Source organism: Ostrinia nubilalis, chromosome 3, assembly GCF_963855985.1.
Source record: "Ostrinia nubilalis chromosome 3, ilOstNubi1.1, whole genome shotgun sequence".
In the NCBI taxonomy this organism is placed as follows: domain Eukaryota; kingdom Metazoa; phylum Arthropoda; class Insecta; order Lepidoptera; family Crambidae; genus Ostrinia; species Ostrinia nubilalis.
Genome location: NC_087090.1, coordinates 4407910 through 4432586, shown reverse-complemented (window position 1 = coordinate 4432586; position 24677 = coordinate 4407910). Strand labels below are relative to the sequence as shown.

At 34.4% G+C, this 24677-nt stretch overlaps 1 protein-coding gene across 1 annotated transcript in view; it reads left to right on the top strand.

Moving 5' to 3' along the window:
• LOC135088136 (uncharacterized) overlaps window positions 1–4486 on the top strand; it is a 31946-nt gene extending 27460 nt beyond the window's left edge. Inside the window, exon 3 of the mRNA XM_063983018.1 lies at window positions 1361–4486. Coding sequence (XP_063839088.1) covers window positions 1361–1863 — 503 coding nt within the window. The 3' untranslated portion in view covers window positions 1864–4486. The remainder of the gene's footprint in view (window positions 1–1360) is intronic.
• Window positions 4487–24677: the final 20191 nt, after the last annotated feature.

Here is a 24677-nt window from a genome sequence, read left to right as displayed (position 1 = left end):
ATATTACGGCAATTAAGGAACTTGTATGAGATTATTTGTTTGTTAATAAGGTCAAGACCGGATAAGTGTCACAAAGGTAATGAACACTCATTAATGCACTCTACGTGAGTCTACGGGCTATGATATAAAGGTTATTTTGCTTTGTCTTATCTTTTGAGGAAACCCACTGCTTCGAAAATAGTCAGTGCTATTTTTATAAAGATCTTTGTTGTATGTACGCGTACCGTTCGGTGCAAGGGACTTCACAATCCACTAACTACACGTGTCGTTCTTTACACATTACTAGGCACGAGCAACAAATGGCAATAACCTAAAAAGTAATCAATTGTTCTGGCTCTTATTTCGCTTGTGATAAAGTCTGTAATCTAATGTTGCGCTGAAACTGAGATCGGCCGAGTACTGTGCTGCAGGGGCCTCGCGCCGTTTCCCGAGATATCATGTTGGAAAAACACGCCATATTTTATCGCCTGTTGTTCGCTATCAACCGCTTTGCGGTGTACTGAACACGTCATAATATGCCCGACATATACCCAGCAATAAAAAATGTCGCATTTGTCGAGAAAATATCGAAGTGAAAACAAGACGGGACATGCGACGCGAGAGAGATGAAATTGAAAGTGACGTTTCAACCTGGACCACTTTTGGTCTCGCACCGAACTCGTGCAACGGCTTCTGGCTATAATATTATCTTTAACCCAGTTAAATTCGATTAAGGTGATGTCTATTCGTTGCAATGCATGCAGATATTGCAATATTTTTCATTCCAATGACCATTTTTGAATTTAGGTTTTTAAGAGTAATAATAGTGAAGAAAAATATCAGTCATTATTCCACGTTCATAAATAGACAATTTAGTTTTAAATAATTACAATATACTTTTGAAAAATATGTAAAGCAATAAACACTAGATCTCTGAATCTAATCGATTTATTGATTGACGAATGTAGAGATCTTTAGAGGAAAAGTAACTCGGTAAATACAGGAACGTTGAAGATTACCGACAAATAGCTTTAAATATTTATAAAGCCGGAGTATTGCAGTAACCTCTAGCGCGTCTCTAGACATGTTTTTTCACCTCGGGACGGCATTGATCGTGGTCCACCAAACCGGTAGGTTGCGCTGCGGTTACCCTTCGCCGAACATTCGAACTGCTACTTCACTTACCATATTCAAATAAACACATCGGTTCAACCCATAAAGAATACCCAGTTTTTCTGTTGCGTGTAAGTTTATAAATAAGAAAAATAAACTCAAAGTTTTGTCAATTCGTTTTGTCAGGTTTACAAACTGACATTGACCTAAAAAGATCCTATAGGAGGTCAAAGTCAAGTCAATAATAAGTTTTTTATTATGTTTTCAGACAAAATGGTTCGCAGATACGAAAGGATGAGCGGCCGTCAATCCTGGAGCGAAGAAGACATGGCGAAAGCCGTCGCTGCCGTGGTCTCCGGCAAGATGGGCTACAAGCTCGCCGCCAGGACCTTCCACATCCCGCGCTCCACGCTGCAGCGCCGCGCCAGCAAGGTGCGCTACCAGCAGCCCGACGACCCCAAGCCCCTCATGGGCCACTACAGGCGCGTCTTCACAGACAGCCAGGAGAAAGACCTAGTCGGATACATAAAAAGCATGGAGAAATACTTCATGGGCGTCTCCAGACGCGACATCAGGGAACTAGCCTTCCAGTACGCCGAGGACAACCAACTGAACCATCCCTTCGACGTCAACAGCAGAATGGCCGGCGAGGACTGGGTAAGGAACTTCTTAAAGAGAAACCCCGAACTTCTGGACAAGCCAGACAAGGACTCGGAGTTGGAACCGGTGAACTTTGATCAATTTTATCACTTCATGGTTCAGTTCTCATGATGCCCGACGTAACGACTCGGAGGGCGCCAGGTCAAGTACGGGGCCGAGAGAGCCTCGCGTCGCTTGGGGCCAATCTATTAGTGTTTCTGACTGACTTCGCCGCTAGTAACGTCAAACGGGAGACTGAATAACTTTACTGTAGCCAATGTATTCATGCCTTACGAGGATATCTAAGAGACTCACAGACAAACAATATTAAACAACACTAGTGGATTGGTATTTACTATTAAGATAGAAAAATAAGATTTTCAAAATATTGTAACTTAATAATATATTCAAAAGATATTTGTAACTGTATTTATGGTAGAGCAAAGCTCAAATTCGTTGTTACTTTAAATGTTTTTATTCGGTTTTATTTAAATGCGATTAATTTGTATACACTACGTACTTACTTAGCTACCAATTGCTGATACATAGTTATCATCTATTTATAGTCTAAATTCTGTTGTTTAATGGTAAAGTGACTTGTTGAATCGAGGGCTGTGATAAAGAGAAGGCGTATATTTTATTGAGCATATCATTATTGAGGTAATGCTATAAAACAAAACGGTGATAATTGTAGGACACTGATACGTAGCACAAATTTATAGTAGGTATCCTAGTTGCAATTTATTTTGTGGTATTATACATGTTACGAATATATTGTCACATTTTGCAAGCGCAATACTAAGATTTTTGGGCACACATTAGCTTTTTATAATTAGTCAAATATTTAAATAACCAAGTTACTATGAAAATTAACATTTTACAACAATATTACAGTGCTATTTTAATGGGTTAGAAACAAGAAAATAATACTTTGACTCTACTTGCGCAAGGCCGAATTTGTCTTTGGATAAACCTTGACAAATAGTAACTTGTTTCAGCTGTAGTAGGTAATATTTAAATTATTCAGGTTTTTGCTTTTAGGAACTAAAATTTTCCGTTTGATACCTATTGCTTCATTTAAAGTTATTTTTAAAAAAGAACACGAGTTATTTAATTTTACTTAAACTGATTTATTTTCAATGAAGTAAGCAATATTAGTTTTCAATAAATCGAAACTCTACTTCAACGAAAACCTGTTGAGACCTAGCGTTTTACGAGCTTTTTAAGTTAAAGTATGTCAGTCGATTAGTGGTGTCAAGTACTACTCTGTTCCAGCAGTTGAAGTGTTGTGACTTAGCAATACCTAGTTTTTAGCGGTTAATTCATAACCGGGGTGTTTAAAGTGCAATTAATTTAGTTTTTCAGAAGAAGCTGTGCCAGCATTCTATCTTTCTTCACTGAATCATGTACATAATAGGTTTCTGACAGTACACGTTTGGTGAAACAATGACGTCATTACTATACAAAATCTATGACGCAATTTGACAGCTCATAAAAAGTGCGTCAATCGATTGATGCTGTGAACTAATGCATACGTACATCTTTTATTGCTATTGATTCTCATTAGCATCACGGAATGACGAAACAAACACAGAGATGTAAATGAAAACAATTTAGCGATCATGGTTTTGCGATGGACGTGTGATATGCAGCTTAAATGTCCGTTAGAGAATTATGCTCTTTTTCCTGTAGAGTTTCTAGTGATACCCTTTAATTCATAAACCAACGACTAAGTACGAAATTTAAGATTGCATTCTTCCCTTAAAAATGTAAACAATAGTGGGTTGGTTTGTTGATGGTAGATGTATCTATTAATAGTGTCAATGTTACATTATTTTTATAATTCCCTCCCATGGTACATACTTTGTCTTATTGTGATATGGTAATGGTGATTGGTGATATTAGAAGGGAAAGGTTTATTCTTATAAACAGTTACGAATTCAAGCTAGAGTATACGAGCGACGAAATTTTATTTAAATTGTTGATGTGTATCAGTTTATTTTAAAGTCAACTGTAATTACTGTGGTAAAGTCCAGAGCACATAGGACTCTACAGCACAATCACTTAAAAATTGTGTATTTTGATAGTCGTTCTTCGAATAATTTGTCATTGAAAATATATTTTCATTCAAGATATTTATCTTAATAAAAAGGAATTGGTAAATAGAATTTTAAGAATTTCAATGTAATTAATTTGTCACATCAAGCTTCTTACGCAATTGAAATATTTAGGTGCTATACTCTGTAACAAAAATGTATAATAAATAATCTGATGTTCTTTAGACTATACTCGTTTTTGCGTAACATACTTATTATAATCAGGTTTTTTTTTCTTTGAATAATATTACTACTAAGGGTGTCTAAAGTTTTTATAAAAAATAATATTTTTACATGGTTAGGAATGGAAATGTTGGTATATAAAATTATAACAATGACGAAACATAAATCGTATCCAAAAGTGTGGAATATTTGTCGTTACCTGAGTTAATTTTTGATCTCTTATTTTAGTAAATCAAAAGTAGGTAGATATTATGATTATATTTATTAACTGTTTGAATTATTGTTAGTAATCGTTGGTCTTAAGATATTTTGAAACGTGGAAAGTGGTATGCCAAACATTGTTGATTTTAATTTGAGATTTATGATTCCCTCCTGACTAACAAAATATTAAGTCAAATATGTTAATTTATAAACAATAATTTATGCAACTTATGTTGAACAAAAGCCATTGTTCCGAGTTTATATTTAGAATATGAATATTGTCAAAAATAACACTTTACTATGCAAATATTATTTTATATTTTTTTAGATAGGAGGTAATTTGCAAACATCATTATTATAAGTAAGTACTTAAATTAAGTTTTATGGATTAAATGAAAATTAAACAAAACGTTATTGAGAACTTTTATTTATGAAACAGTTTCCCTCAAAAAATTACTTAGAAAGTCTTTCTGTAGGCATAGTGACGATATTTTATGTTAAAATACATTTTGAAACAAGATTTTTTAATTAATGATGATGAACATCCTAATTATTAATTGAGTAGGTGCCAATTAGGTATTTTTGAACTCCAATCTCTAATATTCTTAATTAGTCTCGCATACTTTATCAGTGAACATAATGAGTGCCTTATGCCGGTTTAGATAGTTTCAAGAGTCTTTAATACCTGCTGTCTCACATTTCCCATAGACAAGTCTGCTAAAACGCATGAAACTGGGGACATCATAATGTTCGTTATCTTACTGCCTTGTTATTTAATGAGGTCTAAATCCACGAATTGGTACATAGTTTTTTGCCCGAGACAGTAGTGGCCAGATGGGTCTGCAGTATTTGTCATTGTCCTCTGCGAGGTAGAGTGGCAATATGCAGACTTTAATACTAAACTTATGTATATTTTAGTAATATTTATAAATTAAATGAGATAAAAGCTTGAAGTTAGATTCATCATCATCATCATCATCATTTCACCCACAGGACGTCCACTGCTGAACATAGGCCTCCCCCAAGTTAGATTACGCCTACCTATATCAAATAGATAGGGAGTATACTCAGGCTCATTGACGGTTAAAGAAAAAATCATATTAAAAAGGACTTATGTACAAGAAGAAATAAAAAGCTAGAAGACAGACAAAGACAGGACGACAGAACAATATACATTAAAAAAAAACTTAAAGGTTGATCGGTTGATCCGTGACACGTTGTAAGTAATATTTTTTCTCAATACTTTTCTAACGTAAGCTCATCAAGTATAAAGAAATCAGGCTGAATAATTAAGAATCAAACGAACTTACCTGTGATGTTTGATATCTAATTATACGAGTGTCTTGACCGAAGATGATTACGTTTTACATGCAGCAGTACCTGGGATGATGCCGTCCTTATCACACTTTTAGAGAATATTTATTTAAAAATATAAGTTTTAAATATAATAAAGTACGTGTTTTGACTCCTCAGCACCGTAGTACATTCCGCGGTCCGCCATAGTTCTTGTCATTATTTTAGAGCAATTTTTTTCGATCGGTTAAGGGTAATTATTCTCGGGTGAGGTGGGACTGTAATCATCTTCGGTCAAGACACTCGTATAATTAGATATCAAACATCACAGGTAAGTTCGTTTGATTCTTAATTATACTTCGTATCTCTCCCGAAGATGATTACGTTTTACATGCAGATGTTTAGAGCATCGAAAAAATTACAACCGTAGAAACTATTAACTTGTTCAAGGTATTTTAGTATATAAACAAAACATTGTTTACTTTCGTAATAATTAATGATGGTTTTGAAACGAACAGTTAACAAAATCACAATCACACAAAAAGTTAAATTAAGTAAGTTTCTAGTCTAATATTTAAGAAATGCCTACTTGACAAGATTAGGTCCACTAGCTTGCAAGCCTTACGAATGACTTACAAATTTTAAATTATTTATTATTATTATTAAATTAACGCCAGTCCGGTGGACGCAGACGAAGCCCGAATGGCGGGTATTATGAGTGCTATAAAAATCGATATTATCAAATTTGAAGTTCCACTGAGTTACCACTTTTTAAGTGGTTTTTGGTAACTGACAAAAAGATTATCATCTGTGCGTATACCAATAGTCCTGTCAATGTAAGATTTAAGTGTTGAGGCTGGGCAATACTGGGCATAGTACAAGGTTTTCCATAATGTACGGTAATAATATATAGGTACAATAATAAATGGTTGTTAAAATTAATCGAGTCCGGTTTTAATGTTTTCATCAATTTCATCTACCTACTTTAATTTATATTTAGTCTGGATACAATAAAATATTATTAGTAATATTATTAGATAAACTCGGAGTATTCATTATCTGTGCAGAAACCAGAACTAGAAGAGGTATACACTTAACTGTTTTTTTTTTTTTTTTTTTTTTTTTTTTTAGGGAAATGATAATTTAATACCAAGTAGTGTCATATTTAGGCGGTCTGAGGCGAAACACGCTTTTGAGAAAACTTTTGATACAGTCATTAGTAGTAATATCCTGATATAACAGTATAGATAAAGTCAAACGGTAACCATTGAAAGTACTGTACTGTAACTAACACCAGAATAATTGAATTTGTCCGTTGAGTATTCCAATAAATGAGCTGAATTTGAATTACAACAATGGTTTTAGACTAAGTATATTGTATAATATTAGTATGTACTATGTGAGAAAGATGTCATTAACATATCCAGAGAATTAGAGAGAACCCAACAGAATTTTCTTAGGTTCAAAACGTATGACTTTTGAAACGAGGAGTTTTGACCACAATAGGTACCACGGTAGTAGGTCAGAATGTTTTTTTTTTTTTTTTTTTTTTTTTTTTTTTTTTTTTTTTTTTTTTTTTTTTTTTGTATAAAACTTTAGAGAGTTACATTAAATGTGAAAGTATCAATAACTTCGGAAATAGGGTCTAACTCCCAAGATGCATTCGTAGAACATTGGGGATTTTGAATAGTAAATGTACTTGCAAATAAGACGAATTCTGGAATACCAAAAGGTAATGTAATTTCTGTAAATGCGTAGTCTGCTAAATTCATAGTACGTGTCTATATTTGATTGACGAGATTCGAAATCTGTGACCACGTTTTCACACCCAACCACACCAATTCCATACTCGTAACTTTCGAGCAATATTATTTAAATTTGTGTGCTGTATGCAATAACCGTTGCATTGTCTATTCTTAATAAGTAGGTGAGATGCAAATGTTTCAAGATCATAGAGTGCAGCGAGCAATTCCAGGGTATTTAAATGTAAAAGGAACTGTAACTGGGAAAAATTTCCAATGGCTGTTACACGTTGCGCGATTGCGGTTGAGGTTGACCAGTGGTTGAGGCATCGAAACAAATCATTTGGTTGCACGGTACATGATGTGCTGTGTCAATGTAATCTCTCCAGTCTCCACTATGCTAAATTATGTTTTAAATACTTGGCAGATGCATTATAATGTTTATTGTAGTTATTTGAGTAATTGAGTGCCAAGATGTTTTTCCCGGTAACTTCGTGTACATCCAGCCGTAATTTTAACGGCGGGGCACGCTGAGGTCAATAACCCCAAGAATGAAGCAAATTACTCGAATGATATTTTTTGTAGTTTTTAGCATTACTAGTGTCTTGCACTTTTGTTAAGTTAAATTCATTTCTATCGTATTAAAAATGTAAATTTTATAAATGTAGGTAACAATATTATTTTGATTGGATAAAAATTCTTTTGTCCTCCTACCCTAGTTGCTCTTATAAATCTCCCGTTGTTTGAATATTATTCCAGCATTCTGACCGTTCCAATACATACAAATTGGTACAGGTATTGGTACAGATAGATGGCCGAGTGATTGCAAAAAGTGTAAAACTGGTTTTAATAATTTTATAAAGACAAAAGGCACCGTGCGGATGTAAGACAAAAACGATCGATCACGAAGAAATTCAAACAACTGAATATTAAAGTGCTTGGAGTTCCATGACAAACGAAGTCAAATTCATCCATTTTCAGCAATTGGTAATAAAAGATAGGAGTCTTTCAAATCTAAGGTTTTCACATAATAAAATATATTGTTATCTAATTAATAATGTAAAGTCAGTGGTAGTATTGTATTTTAAAATAGTTAATATTATTAATTAATTTTTTTAATTCCTTTAAATTTAGAATAAATCTATGTCTACAACTTGGCTTTTGTACAGTTGTCGAATATACCTACTACTCCCCTCAAGTGTAATATGTGACCTACATTGGGGTACTCCAACTTGGCATGGTTAAGTATAAAATCGAAATTTATAACCCTGATCCAGGACAAAATAGTAGTATCATTTAATTTTGTTATGTTAGGTAAGCCATTTATTTTAGTAGTATTTAAGTCTACCAGCTACTAGCATCTTGGTGCCTATCTGCTGAAGAAAATTATCATCTCCGATTCGGTTGATGATAGTTGGGTCTCGGGTTAACCGGAGACGGCCCCGCGGCGCAGGCGGCGGCGGCGGAGCCGGCGGCTGCTGGGCTGGCCGGGGTTCACTCGCTGCTCAGCGGCTGCCGCTCGCTCACAATGCCCCCCTTGCGTTTAAAGTCTGATGAGTTGTAGACGTGCTGGGCTGGTATTACTGAATTATATCAGTCATAGATGATTTCGAGTGGTCTGATAAATCTGACCCAAACAAGAGATTCGTTTTGATTTCTTTCACGATATCTCTTGAGTGTCACAAAGTAACCGCCAGCATCGCTCAAGGTTTTCATAATTCCTTACTGAATATTATTCCATTTGTGACATAGCTCATCAAATCATATTGAAGGCTCGGTGAAATCAGTTGCAATAAGGATGCGTACAGCAAACAGAAGCAGAATCAGATGTTCAGTTGTATTGCTGCCTTTGTTGAAGTAATTATTATGCGCAATTTTTAGCAAGTAAATAATGTTTCATCAAGTCTTTTTTATTTGTAGGTAGGAAATCCATTAATCAATATTTTCCAACCTGTTGCTAGATCCTTGTGAAAGTCTTTGAAAGGCTTTGACTTGAAAAATACCCGGTATTTTCGTCTGATATAGGTAATTATTGTATGCTCTATTAGTGATACTTCACAATAAAGATTTTTGTATTTGATAGGGTAACAAATTATAAATACCCCATGTAGATTGTATATTATTATATTTATAATTATGTTATTACTATTTTACGACGTGTTGATACGTCTACCCACGTTATAAGATAATACGTTAGGAAAATAATCAAAGCAAAATGCAATCAGTTTAAAAGTGTCTTATCCACACACGATATACGTCGGGATGTTTATGTATTTTGTATAACACGATTTTTGTGCGTGCAGTTTAGTATCCACACGATTTACGTCGGTATGTTTATGTATTTTGTATAACACGATTTTTGTACGTGTAGTTTAGTATCCACACACGATTTACGTCGGGATGTTTATGTATTTTGTATAACACGATTTTTGTACGTGTAGTTTAGTATCCACACACGATATACGCCGGGATAAGCAATAAATCATCCACACACGATTTACGTCGGGATGTTTATGTATTTTGTATAACACGATTTTTGTACGTGTAGTTTAGTATCCATACACGATATACGCCGGGATAAGCAATAAAGCATCCACACACGATTTACGTCGGGATGTTTATGTTTATATAACACGATTTTTATACGTGTAGTTTAGTATCCACACACGATTAAGTCGGGACACAAAGTATTACCACGGAGGGTAGTTAAAAATATCCATTTTTAATACAAAAAATAGAAATTATTCACATTATTTCATAACAATTTCAAAATACACGATTCACAACTTACCAGAATGTTATAAATATGTATGTGTATGTATGTATGTCTGCAAATATGCAGTGACTGCACGATGGAGACAACGATGTTTTTTCTGATTCATCATCATCAGATAAAACTATAATTTGTCGTTGTCTATGAACATACGACGTTTCTTAACAAACTTTTCACCATATCACTATTATCACCATTACTTGATCGTTTCCTTTTACCCATTTTCACGCTAAGTTATTTTTCTTGAAAAAGTACGTGTGAGTCGGACGAACACCAACACAAGTAATGACAAGAACTATGGCGGACCGCGGAATGTACTACGGTGCTGAGGAGTCAAAACACGTACTTTATTATATTTAAAACTTATATTTTTAAATAAATATTCTCTAAAAGTGTGATAAGGACGGCATCATCCCAGGTACTGCTGCATGTAAAACGTAATCATCTTCGGGAGAGATACGAAGTATAATATGTAAATAATCTATTTAATTGGATAAAATGTGATTATTTTATTTTACCTAAAACTTATTATTTAAGATATCAATATTTTTTTGTAATGATAAAATATACATAGATGTCACTTCTGGAGTAAAGAGAATATTCCAAGCCATTGTTATTCTGACCGTGACAGAAAAACATATACAGAACAGTAGAAAATGATAAATTACCTACATGAAAGAAGAAATCTATCTTTCCCTCTTAAAGCACACTTTATATAGGTAAGGCTTTTGTGATTATCCAGTATCCATAGGTATTATAGCACGTAAAATTCGCCAGCTGCGCTCGCGGCATTTGTCACTGTCTAGCGGCAGGCAGGTAATAGTGGTCATAGGTTGAATTATCTTTTAAAAGGTAGCCTTTTTATATTTTATCTTCCTCAGGTGAATTTGCTGAAACTACCATTTAATTTTTTAAAGATGGATACACAGATAGTAGTTAGTTACGATAATTCATTTCAATTCAAAGAAATACTTCAGACCTTAAAGTCTACACAGCAAAACGGCAAAACACAGATTTTTAGATGCACATGGAACTGAATCGAACCAACTTCGAGATACTGCATACAACGCGTATGTATGTAATATCATCCAACGAACACTAACATTTCGAAGTAAGATAAAAAATCTGCTGTAAAGGAAAAGTTTTTGCTCACTCACCCTGTGCCCTTTGTGCAGGAGCAGGCTGTATGATATTCCCTTTCCCCGTAAATGCGCCTTAATAAGTATTTCCTTTTATAACTTTGTGCTCTTCTAAAGGAAATTGTAATTTACTCTTTGAATTTTCCCTTGAAAAGGTTTTCTTAAATGAACGCGTAAACTTATTTCTCGGAAAGGTTTTCAAAGGAGCTAGTAATAAGTGTCTACGTGCAGCAACTGACATCCACAACATCTTTATTTTTCACGGCGAGTTCTCCGCCTAATGGTTGTCTTGAAAGGAATATTTTCTCAGAATCAAACGCCATTTTAGCTCCGCTCCGTTTGCCGCCCCTCGGTAAATTGCTTTTGAAAATACAGCAAACTGAAAATGAAATATACTATTAGTGAAGAGCCTTGTAAGAGTGCCTTGAAGTAAACTAACGTAGGTTGACTGAATTTCTCGGAATATCGGAGACGTGCCTTTCAAAGGCTTTGTTGAGTGCTGCGAGCAGGTGTAGCGAGATGTGATTTATTGTCAGGCGCGCACAAAGAGAGGCGCGAGCGCTGGCGCGATGGCGTCTTGACTTGCTATGCATGAGAGCGCAATGCTGTTTGGAAACTAATAACGATGCAGAGTGCAAGTAGTCTATAATTTGAAAGGGAAGCTTTTATCATGTGCAACGTACGTTAAGTAGATTCTTGTTCATTTTGAACATGGTATTGTTAGCGTCGTATTACTTCAGGCAGTAGGTACGTGACCCTTTGAAGGCGATAATTCAAGTAATATGTTAAGTAAGTAAGCTAGGTTTTTCTTTGAGGCGTTGAAAATGTATTACCGTCTCTATCACTGTAGCACCATTTCTAAAGTTTTTGTAAAGTAACATTTTAAATAAACGTATAAGAAGATGATGTAGGTACTCGTATATGTTTTACAACAAATAATATGTTCAAATTATTATCTAAATAAAACATTATCCTATTCTATTTAATATTTTAAACTTTCGTGTTGCTTTCCTATTCTATCCTAAAATATTCAGACAGACAAACATTCACAGACAAACGTTCAGACAAACTTAAATCTGGAATAGCCAAATAAAATAAACAAACACAATCACTTAAGTAGGCATACCATTAAATGATTTTAAAGTGCTGTATAATTTCTGTATGCTGTTTAAAACTACACACTCAAACCAGTCTTTATTACAAAAGCATTAAAACGCAGCGTAAATACTGCAGCAATTTTCCAATATTTTGCTGGCTCTTTTCCACAGTGAATTCAGAAATACATTTCCAGTTTTTATTTGGTAGTAGCTGAACTGAGAACGCCCGGAAGTCAATTGTATCTCATTGCGAGCTTTTCGCAAAGCATACTTCAGCTGGATGTAACATGGCGTTCCACGCCTTTTGACGATATATTTGAGTTTGGAACTGTCCTTTCAGGAAGACTTCCGCTTCGTTTTCATTGTGCTTCCTTTAGTACAACCCTTTTGCAAGTTCCAAGTGACGATGCCTATTGATAACATGCTATTCGGAGAATTTTATGTGGAAAGTAACAAAATAATAATATAATGTTCGCTGCTTTGAAAAATTAGTTTCATATTATCATACTAGCTTTCCGCCGTTCGGGGCTTCGTCCGCGTGGAATTTTGTCTGTCACAGAAAAACGTTATCGCGCGCGTTCCTGTTTCAAAAACCGGGATAAAAACTATCCTATGTCCTTTTCCGGGACTCAAACTATCTGTACGCCAAAAATCGGTTCAGTGGTTTAGGCGTGAAAGCAAGACAGACAGACAGAGTTACTTTAAACTGAAATACCTGAGGAAGTCGATATTTTCAAACGAAATATCAAGTGATGGTACCAAAAAAAAAAGAATACTTAGTTGTTTTGCTTCTATGAGTTTGTTACTCAGTTCTATTTAAATAACGAACATTTCTCTGCTTCAATCTATTAGGTATAATACACTATGTATTCTCCTCCGACCGTATAGAGTTCTAAGGAACCACTATTCATTAGAGTCCCTCTCAAGCTCTCATCGTTTGCCCAAGACTTCCCGAGCAGCCGATCCAATTATATCGAGTCAAAGGCCGCTCCTGCGATGCTGCACAACAACCAATGCTTTTATTTGCGTTACACTTTATTGAGAGCTTAGAGAGACCATGAAATTGGAAAGATGATCTAATTATCTTACTTTATTGCTGTGAGAGGAGGTGATTTGTATAAATTCTCAAAGGCCCAGACATGTAGGATGTGAATTAGTACCTTAAAATACGATATCACTCGACGTGTCAATCCATTAAACACATTATCACTCCTTTGCGTCGCGTAGTCGGGTAAAAAATAGGTAAGTAGGTACTTTAAAAAATAACAACCGAGTTTTATCTACTCGTAACTTGGCCCAGGAAAATTCGTAAAATAAAACCCAATAATGTTTCAGTGATGCTGAAAAGAACAAAGGAAAATCGATTTTCTCAAGCAGTACGCAGACTCAAATGCTTTTTTATTATTGAACGTTCAGTAACGTACCTAGGTATCTACGTTCGATCAGTTTTCATTCTACATACCTACCTACTTACTTATATAAGTAAAGTAAAATATTGAAAGGTATAAAATGATGTACTATCGTATAAGTGATCACAATTTGATGTAGGTAATGTCTTTTGTGTTATACAGGGTGTTTCTTGTAAGGTGTCAAGCCGAAGGCAGGTGATAGGTGAGGACTAGACCTATCGATTTCACTCCCATGTATGTTCTACGATTTTTCGTAGTTTAGAAGTTATCGTTAATTTTGTGTTTTTTTTTTTTCAAATTTTATGACCTAGTGGCTTAATTTTCTTTTATCTTTTTTTTGGGTTGACTTTTCTCAGATTTCTTTTTTTTGACAGATTCTCTATTAGTTGCAGATATTTGAAAAAAATAATCACCTTCCTATCTTTGATGCAAGATACAAAATTATCAAGAAATGATGTCATTCGATTTGCTATAAGCTTTTCAAAAATTTTGGAAAAATTTGACAACAAAGTAATCGGTCTGTAATTTCCTACATCATTTTTGGCACCTTTTTTATGTAATGGTTTTATTAGTCCTTTTTTTAAGTCGTCAGGAAATATTCCGGTCTCTAAAGTCAAATTTATAATATATATTAACGGTTCAGCTATATAATCTACACATGACTTTATCACGGCCATCGGAATTCCATCATAGCCTGTGCTTTTTTTATTATTTAAGTCTTTTATAACTTTTTTAAATTCTGTTATATTTACTGGGTACATGAAAATACTATTTGCGTTTGGTTGGGTAATAGGTTTATATTGTAAGTCACTTTTAGTCTCTAATGGATTATTTAAATTTATGAAGTAATTATTAATGGTTTCAGCTATGTCACTAGGTTGGTTAATTAAAATGTCATCTTTTTTTATATAGTCAATAGTTTCTTTAATATGATTGAATTTAGTAGTATTTTGTTTTATAATTTCCCAAGTAGCTTTACTCTTATTTGTACTTTTATTTATATAATTTGTATTTGCAATCTTTTTTGATTTCCTTGTTACCGATTTCATTATTTTACAATATCTTTTATATTTTAATTTGGCAGCATTACTATTTGTATATCTGTTTTGCAAGTATAATTTTCTTTTGGTTTTACTTGCTATTATTATGCCTTTGGTTTTCCAGTTTGGAGTCCTTTTGTATGTCATTCTAATTTTCTTTACCGGTACGCACAAATTATAGATTAAACAAAATTCACTAATAAATATGTTATATGCATTATTAGGATTAGATTGAGCATAAACATTTGTAAAGTGTATTTGCGATAAATATTTTAAAAATATTTCTAAATAAAAGCTTGGTTGTCTCTTTAAGATATACCAAAACTTCTCATTAAAACTAAGGCATGAAGGTATTGATATTATTTGTCCTGTATGATCCGATATACCAACATCCAGAATATGTGTATGATATTTTTTCATGTTAGTCATTATGTTGTCAATACAGGTCTGCGAATGAGAAGTGATTCTGGTTGGATCTTTAATTGTTGGATGCAATTTATAAGTCCTAAACATATTTAAAAACAATTCACTTTTATTACTCTTTTCAAGAATGTTTACATTAAAATCACCTAAGACGAAAACATTTTTGTAACTACTTCGGGATCTAATTATTACCTTTTGCAAGAGATACTCCATGTTGCTTAGGAATATATCAAAATCACTGTTTGGAGTCCTATATACGCATATTATCAGGTAGTTAAATCCAGATATAACGATACCGCAGCATTCAAAATGGCATTCAATGGACATCTCTGATATCCACTTGACTTCGGAACAATCAATTGTATTTTTTATATATATTGCAACACCTCCTCTTTTTTTACGATTTCTACAAAAATAAGCTGCGATTTTATATCCGTCAATTTGAAGAATGTCCATTTCATGGCATTCTAAAAAAGTTTCACTAAAGCAGCAAACATCTATATGTCTTTCATGCAACAATATCTCTAGTTGATCTATTTTTGATTTTATACTTTGTGTATTTAGATGAATTATGTTAAAAATAAATTCTCCTTTGCTTGTGAGAAAAAATTTTGTGATTCATCTAAGTTTGATTTAGCTTGTCCTACTGATTTATTAACCTTATTTCCATCGCATCGTTTAATTTTTTGGAAATAGTGTAGAATAGTGTTCTGCAAATATTGTGATTTTTTTATGTCATCGGTAGTATTTTTTGTTGTTAATGTATTGTTTCTTTTAAAGTAATGCGTAATTGTTTTCTGTTTTGTTGTTTTAATATATTTATTTATGTTTTTTCTGCAATCTTTATTTTTATTTTCAAATAGAACATCAATGAACTCCTTTTTGTATCTAGGGAAGTCTATCTCTATGTTTATTTTAAAAGCAAGCATGTGTAAGTAAGAGCTTAAACCATAGTAATCATTCTTAATGTCAATAAATGTACAATTATTATATTTTTTCGTGAGCATGTCAATTTCATAATTCAATCTATTAGTATTTAAATATTTGTTGAATTTAACACTTATAACAAAACATTTACAATAGTGAAATTTGCATAATATATTACATAAATTACTGTAAAGCAGATATGGGTCTCTATCATTCGAGCCTACACATATGATGACTATATCATCTCTTCCAATATTACTTGTCAATGTGTCTAAACTTGGTAGAATATCACAGCTTCTTGCTTGCGGCTTGATTAAACTTGAAATTTTGTATAAGTCATTCCATTTTCCTTTTCGGGAATCGAGCAATTTTATAGCAAATCCGCGTAGATATTGGTCTCCAAAAATATGTATGCTTTTCTTGCATTGCAAAGTACTATTTTCTTTCACCAATACATCATCTTCACTGGCTGACGCTTCCTTGATAAGTTTTTCCGGTAATTCCATATTCAATCCTTCAAGACTTTCATTGATCGCAAATGAAATCGTTGACTTAGATTGATTCGATTTTCGTTTCTTTCGAGGTTTTCGGTTTGAGTTACAGACTTGATTTAAGTTATTTATCTTTCTTTCCTTTTCAGCTAGTTCCTTCAAAAGATTCGAATTTTCTATTACTAATTTTTCAATTTCTTTTTCAGCTATATCTAATTTCGTTTGCATTCTTAACATTTTTTCCTTCATTTCGTCCAAATCTTCTGCTCTAATACATGATAATTCCGGGCAGCTTCTATTTAATTTCTCCTCTTGTGTATTTGAATACATGTCATCCTCATCTTCATCATCCGATAAGGTTTCAGCTAACGATTCAAATGAGTTAGTTGTTGTTATGTTTACGGTCTGTTTCTTTCTCAGTGTAACTTTGTCCATGATGGGAGTCGAGACCATCATTGCAGTGCTCGAGGAAGGTTTTGGACAAAGAAGACATTTCCACCGCCTTTTGTGTTCGTCGTTCATAATAAAAAATCGTTTTTCTGCTCCAGCGCAATCTATATCATAGCTCGTATTACATATCGAGCATGTCAAAAATTGTTTCTTAGGTAGTTGTTTATTACATTTTCCGCACTTTCCAGACATTGTTTTTGTTATCAAAATGTCATGAAGATCAAAAAGAAAAAAAGAAAAAATAAAATCAAAAAATAAAATTAAAAAATAAAAAAGTCACAAAAGTCAAGACTCGAACCCACGCTTCCTAGCGTAAGCTTAGATTCGTAGCCGCTGCTCCACGGCCTCTGTGACGTGTTCGCCGAAAACTTGGTATGGTTGTTACCAATCAGCTGATGTTATGAATCATCAGCTACGAGTCGGTGCGTGCGTGACCATATTTGGTAATGTTTTCGATCACTAACACTCGATGAGTCACTTCACCCGGCACAGCTGATCGTTTGTTAGTACAAAATAATATCTTTGCACCGTTTTAAAACACATAAGTCACTTCTTTTTCATTTAAATAATTAGATGTATCGTCACAGTTTTTTACAAGGAACACATTTATATAAGTTTTAGTCCTTAATATCACATTTTTACCGCTTTAAACGTCAAACTTTTACGGAGCTTTTGATATTGCGTGCGTTCGTTAGCACTCGCGCGAGGTGAACTTAAGGAATTGTTAAGCAAAATTTCAAGTAGATTGAACCAAATAATCACTGTCCCATACAAACTTTGCCCCCTTATTTCACCCCCTTCATTTCTTGACCCCATTTCGGAAAATCGGATGCCTACGTCATACAAAGAACACACCTTCCAACTTTCAGGTCTCTACGATATCCGTCAGTCATTTAGGACTAAGCATTTTTATTAGTTGTCCAATACTCTATCGTTCCAGGTATGTCATTGACAGGAGGGCGCTACTATCTTAATGGGTTATTTATTAGTCCCAACTTTATACCACTTGACATTTCAGAATCGTTTGACTTTAGATACCTGAGCGATTTGATATTCAGAGTCCCTTAATGAAATCAAGTTCTAAAATAACTTGAGGTGTTGTACCCGATCAAGCTTTTCATTGCAGGACAGTTAAATAGTTTTATTATTAGTTTCTTCTTTAAGTCTTGATTTGTCAGAGTAGGTAAAGGCTCCATGAGAGCAAAATTTAGCTTTATAATAGTTTTTAATTTTTTTCTTGAAATATTTGACGCCTTGTAATCTCTCGTTAATATAGGTCCACACAAATAAAGAATGTTTGACTTCGACTTTAATAATTATGCTCTTACATAATTAGAGTAATATAAGAATAAGAATTTTTCGGTTTTTATATAAGGTGTTATTTTTTTAACTGATCATATTTTACCAACACATCCTATTACCCCCTATTGGGTTAGTAGTAGTTTCGCACGATTTTCCTTCGCACGAATATGCGAATCGTCCCCTTTCAATAATAATTTTTTTTTAGTAGGCGTTTCGCCCGGATGTATTAGAAGTATTAAAATCGCGTGCGAATCGACTCTTTTTTGAACTAGTAGTATGCGATTACTAGTTCTCAAAGGGGTCGATTCGCACCCGTTCGATTGTGAAAACCAAACTAATATATTTACTGTAAGTAAATGGTAAATAGTAAATATTAGTTTGGATTGTGAATATCCTATCCTACTATAATATTATAAAGGCGAAAGTTCGGATGTCTGGATGTCATGATGTCTGGATGTTTGTTACTCTTTCACGCAAAAATTACTGTACGGATTTTGTTGAAACTTTATAGTATTATTGTTTATAACCCAGATTAACATATAGGCTAACTTATGACGATATGTGACAAATAAATTTCATTAAATAAATAAGACGTGTCTAAAAAGCGAACTCTACCTATCGTCATTGGTTAAAATCTACAGCGCTGGACAAACTACTGTATGACGTTCGTAAATATTAATTCGGGGGAAGCCGTGAAACGCCATCTATCAACATGATATCTAACGGGGGTAAAACGAGGTCCACGCGAACGAAGTCGCGGGCGGCCGCTAGTTTATAATAGGTAGCTTTCCCTCCGCAACCTTATTGGTATTCCATGTATGTGTCTTTTAACTGATTTCTGTTAAACATTTCATGTAAAATTTGTCCAGTTATAACTCCATTTACATCTGCATCTGTAAACAAGGGTTCATGTTCTCCAGCCCAGATGCCGAGTAAACAGAATCGTCTTTCAGTGACGTGCAGCTGCCCCTATATTTGACCCTCTGACCTAATTTTTTATTATTTATTTGTATCAGTGTGCTCTTCTAATAAGTGTAAGACGATTGTATGTAGGTACTATTAATATGTAATTTTAACTCATTGGTTAGTAAACTTAAAGCTTAGTTAAAACAGGATATTGCGAAATTCAAACGGGAACGGGAGTTAGCGGGAAAAAACATTTGTATGAAAAAATCTAAACCGCGTAAGATAGATGAAGGGGGTAAACGGGATCCACGCGTACGAAGTCGCGGGCGGCCGCTAGTAAATAATAAGTTGTCTCTCTAGAGTGGGTGATTCAGTTGTCCGCTGTCGCATCGGTGAGCAGCAGCCGTTGCAACATGGTCCCCGGGCACTGGTGCGTTGCCATGCAAAAGATGCACGCTTTTTGACTATTTCCATCTTCTTTTTGGTTATTAATAGAATAGTTTGGAACTTGTTCTGCATGGTGCCGTACGTTGTTGTAGCTCATACGTTTTCGTAGAGGTAGCATTAAAATCATTACATACTAACTTCATTAACAATTTAACGCTTTTCAATATTTTCCTATTTTTTGGCAGACTAACTTTAACCGTAACTAAAACCATAATCTGTGCTTCTTGTATGGAATTTGATAGATTTTTGACGTTTGTTAAAGTTAAAGTAAGATGGTGCAGCCCACCCTTAGATTTGAAAGAGAAACACTTATTATTTCATATGTTACAATAATCAATTCCTATTTACGGGTTGAGCTGAGCAAAGAAGTAATTATTGCCACATAATAGGCAAGTTAAAATGTCATGTTTACCAGTATGTGAAAATGTACGTTTTCTTAATACTTATTATATCAAAGAGAAGTCTGAGAGCAATTCCATTTCGAGGTTGGCTACATCTCACGTTCGGCAGAATGTTTGCTCCACGAAACATTCGCCGACTGTTTGCGAATCCATTTCGTTAGCTTTGACGCGATGTTAGAGCGGGCTGGGGGGGCTAAGGGCGTACGTTACGGTCACCAACTGTTAAGATTTTAATGGATATTTTCATGACTTAATCTGAAATTAAACCACATATTTGCATATCTTCTAATATCAATGTGTTACGTGTCTTTTTTTATGAATAAAAGGAAGAATAGCTATAATTGCTCTATGCAGGGTGTTTCTTGTAAGATGTCAAGCCGAAGGCAGGTGATAGGTAAGGACTAGACCTATCGATTTCACCCCCATGTATGTTTTACGATTTTTCGTAGTTTAGAAGTTATCGTTAATTTTGTGATTTTTTCAAATTTCATGACCTAGTGGCTTAATTTTTTTTTTCTTTTTTTTGGGTTGACTTTTCTCAGATTTCTTTTTTTTGACAGATATCCTATTAGTTGCAGATATTTGAAAAAAAATAATCACCTTCCTATCTTTGATGCAAGATACAAAATTTTTGCTAGAAACATAAAAAATATGCTTTTAGCAGAACATTCTAAAATTTTCAACTTAAATGTATGAGAAAAACAAAGAATTTCCATAGGTCCAAAATAATTTTAAAAACGGCGCAGTTTTCTAAAATTTCATAACACAAAAAAACATGTACTTAATAGGCCATTATTTTCTGTAATCACTCCACTAAAGTGGTAAGTCGGAGATTCCGTTACATGTTTTTGACTTTCTTAGGACTAAGTAGTATTTGCAATCCCCTAAATTTACGTTATGTAGAACACATTTAGAGACAATAACTAAAAAGATTTTTTTTATCCACAACGTGGAAGCTCTTGCTCTTCATCTGGTATACAAAAGAGAATATTAAAAAAAATATTGATGAACTGCGGACAAAGCTGACTGAAGCACAAAACCATATTAGAATGCAAGAAGCTTTTGTAAATTTACGAATAATTGTTTTGCTTCGTTGTCGAATGTGCATTCAGGTCAGCGGCGGACATTTGAACATTTACTTTAAATTAAATCATTACACCCTTTTTTGCTCTCTCTCTCTCTCTCTCTCTCTCTCTCACACACACACCGACACACACACACACACACAAACTCTTTCCCTTTCTCTCACACTCTAATAGGTAGGTATATCAAATTTAATCGTAAAGTAACAATCACCACTGTGGTCTAGTGGTAAGACTACCTATTTAGGACAGCCAATTCCTCTGTGGTTTAGGATTCCGGGTGAAGCTCGCTGATCATCCAGCAGTTTCCAACTTTCCATCAGGTCAGATGAAGGGCAAGACCTTCCTCGTTGTGGATAAAAAATGTTCTGTTCAGTTATTGTCTCTAAACGTGTTCTACGTAACGTACACTTAGTGGATTGCAAATATTAGTTAGTCCTAAGAAAGTCAAAAACATGTAACGGAATCTCCGACTTATTACTTTAGTAGAGCGATTACAGAAAATAATGGCCTGTTAAGTACATGTTTTTTTGTGTTATTATGAAAGTTCAGAAAACTACGCAGTTTTTAAAATTATTTTGGACCTATGGAAATTCTTTTTTTTTTCTCATACATTTCAGTTGAAAATTTTAGAATGTTCTGCTAAAAGCATATTTTTTATGTTTCTAGCAAAAATTTTGTATCTTGCATCAAAGATAGGAAGGTGATTATTTTTTTCAAATATCTGCAACTAATAGGATATCTGTCAAAAAAAAGAAATCTGAGAAAAGTCAACCCAAAAAAAAGAAAAAAAAAATTAAGCCACTAGGTCATGAAATTTGAAAAAATCACAAAATTAACGATAACTTCTAAACTACGAAAAATCGTAAAACATACATGGGGGTGAAATCGATAGGTCTAGTCCTTACCTATCACCTGCCTTCGGCTTGACATCTTACAAGAAACACCCTGCATAGAGCAATTATAGCTATTCTTCCTTTTATTCATAAAAAAAGACACGTAACACATTGATATTAGAAGATATGCAAATATGTGGTTTAATTTCAGATTAAGTCATGAAAATATCCATTAAAATCTTAACAGTTGGTGACCGTAACGTACGCCCTTAGCCCCCCCAGCCCGCTCTAACATCGCGTCAAAGCTAACGAAATGGATTCGCAAACAGTCGGCGAATGTTTCGTGGAGCAAACATTCTGCCGAACGTGAGATGTAGCCAACCTCGAAATGGAATTGCTCTCAGACTTCTCTTTGATATAATAAGTATTAAGAAAACGTACATTTTCACATACTGGTAAACATGACATTTTAACTTGCCTATTATGTGGCAATAATTACTTCTTTGCTCAGCTCAACCCGTAAATAGGAATTGATTATTGTAACATATGAAATAATAAGTGTTTCTCTTTCAAATCTAAGGGTGGGCTGCACCATCTTACTTTAACTTTAACAAACGTCAAAAATCTATCAAATTCCATACAAGAAGCACAGATTATGGTTTTAGTTACGGTTAAAGTTAGTCTGCCAAAAAATAGGAAAATATTGAAAAGCGTTAAATTGTTAATGAAGTTAGTATGTAATGATTTTAATGCTACCTCTACGAAAACGTATGAGCTACAACAACGTACGGCACCATGCAGAACAAGTTCCAAACTATTCTATTAATAACCAAAAAGAAGATGGAAATAGTCAAAAAGCGTGCATCTTTTGCATGGCAACGCACCAGTGCCCGGGGACCATGTTGCAACGGCTGCTGCTCACCGATGCGACAGCGGACAACTGAATCACCCACTCTAGAGAGACAACTTATTATTTACTAGCGGCCGCCCGCGACTTCGTACGCGTGGATCCCGTTTACCCCCTTCATCTATCTTACGCGGTTTAGATTTTTTCATACAAATGTTTTTTCCCGCTAACTCCCGTTCCCGTTTGAATTTCGCAATATCCTGTTTTAACTAAGCTTTAAGTTTACTAAGGGACCTGCATGCCAAATTTCAAGCGTCTAACTTAAGCGGTTTAGATTTTTCATACAAAAGGATTTTCCCAGTAATTCCTGTTCCGGTGGGAATTTCGGGAATTCCTTTCTTAGTGCACCTCTACGATACCTAAGCTACGTCCTTTATAAATTTCAAGTGCCTACGTTTAGCCGTTTAGGCTGTGCGTGGGTATGTCAGTGAGTCAGTCATACAAAAGGAATTTCCCGCTAATTCCAGTTCCCGTGGGAATTTCGCAGTATCCTGTTGTAACTAAGCTTTAAGTTTACTAAGGTACCTGCATGCCAAATTTTAAGCGTCTAACTTACGCGGTTTAGATTTTTTCATACAAATGTTTTTTCCCGCTAACTCCCGTTCCCGTGAGAATTTTGCAATATCCTGTTGTAACTAAGCTTTAAGTTTACTAAGGTACCTGCATGCCAAATTTCAAGCGTCTATCTTACGTGGCTTAGATTTTTTCATACAAATGTTTATTCTCGCTAATTCCCGTTCCCGTAGGAATTTTGCAATATCCTGTTATAACTAAGCTTTAAGTTTACTAAGGTACCTGCTTGCCAAATTTCAAACGTCTAACTTCAGCGGTTTAGATTTTTCATACAAAAGGATTTTCCCGCTAATGCCCGTTCCCGTGGGAATTCCTAAGTATCCTATAACCTGCCCAGGAGTATGAAGAATAATTGTACCAAGTTTCGTTAAAATCCGTCGAGTAGTTTTTGTTTCTATAAGGAACATACAGACAGACAGACAGACAGACAGACAGACAAAAATTTTACTGATTGCATTTTTGGCATCAGTATCGATCACTAATCACCCCCTGATAGTTATTTTGAAAATATATTTCATGTACAGAATTGACCTCTCTACAGATTTATTATAAGTATAGATTTCCAAATATAAAGAAAGAATTGCGTGTTTTATGTAGAGTATAGTGAAATAGGGGATTTAATTAATTTATCAAATTTAATATTTGCTACATACAAAAAAAAATTGATACTTTTACCCAGTCCAATCTATACTTATAATAAATCTGTAGAGGGGTCAATTCTGTACATGAAATATATTTTCAAAATAACTATCAGGGGGTGATTAGTGATCGATACTGATGCCAAAAATGCAATCAGTAAAATTTTTGTCTGTCTGTCTGTCTGTCTGTATGTTCCTTATAGAAACAAAAACTACTCGACGGATTTTAACGAAACTTGGTACAATTATTAAAAATTATATTAATGATAAAATTTGTATGGCAATTTACAATAAAATAATAATGATAAAATTTGTATGGCAAATCCTATTGTTTCTCATAGTCATACCTTTGCTATCATAGTTTTGGTACTTATGTTTTGATTACGGCCACATGCATCGCAGATATTCTGACAGAATTCCACGCGTTCGAACCGCGGACTGGAGCTAATTAGGAATGCTTTCTCGGACGCAAATTAATTAGATGCTATGTACCTGCATCTAGTGAATATGTGTGATGCAGTCTTGCGTGGCTGCTGAACGCTGAACACTCAGCATTCAAAGAGATATTAGCTACTCGTGACTTAACCCGT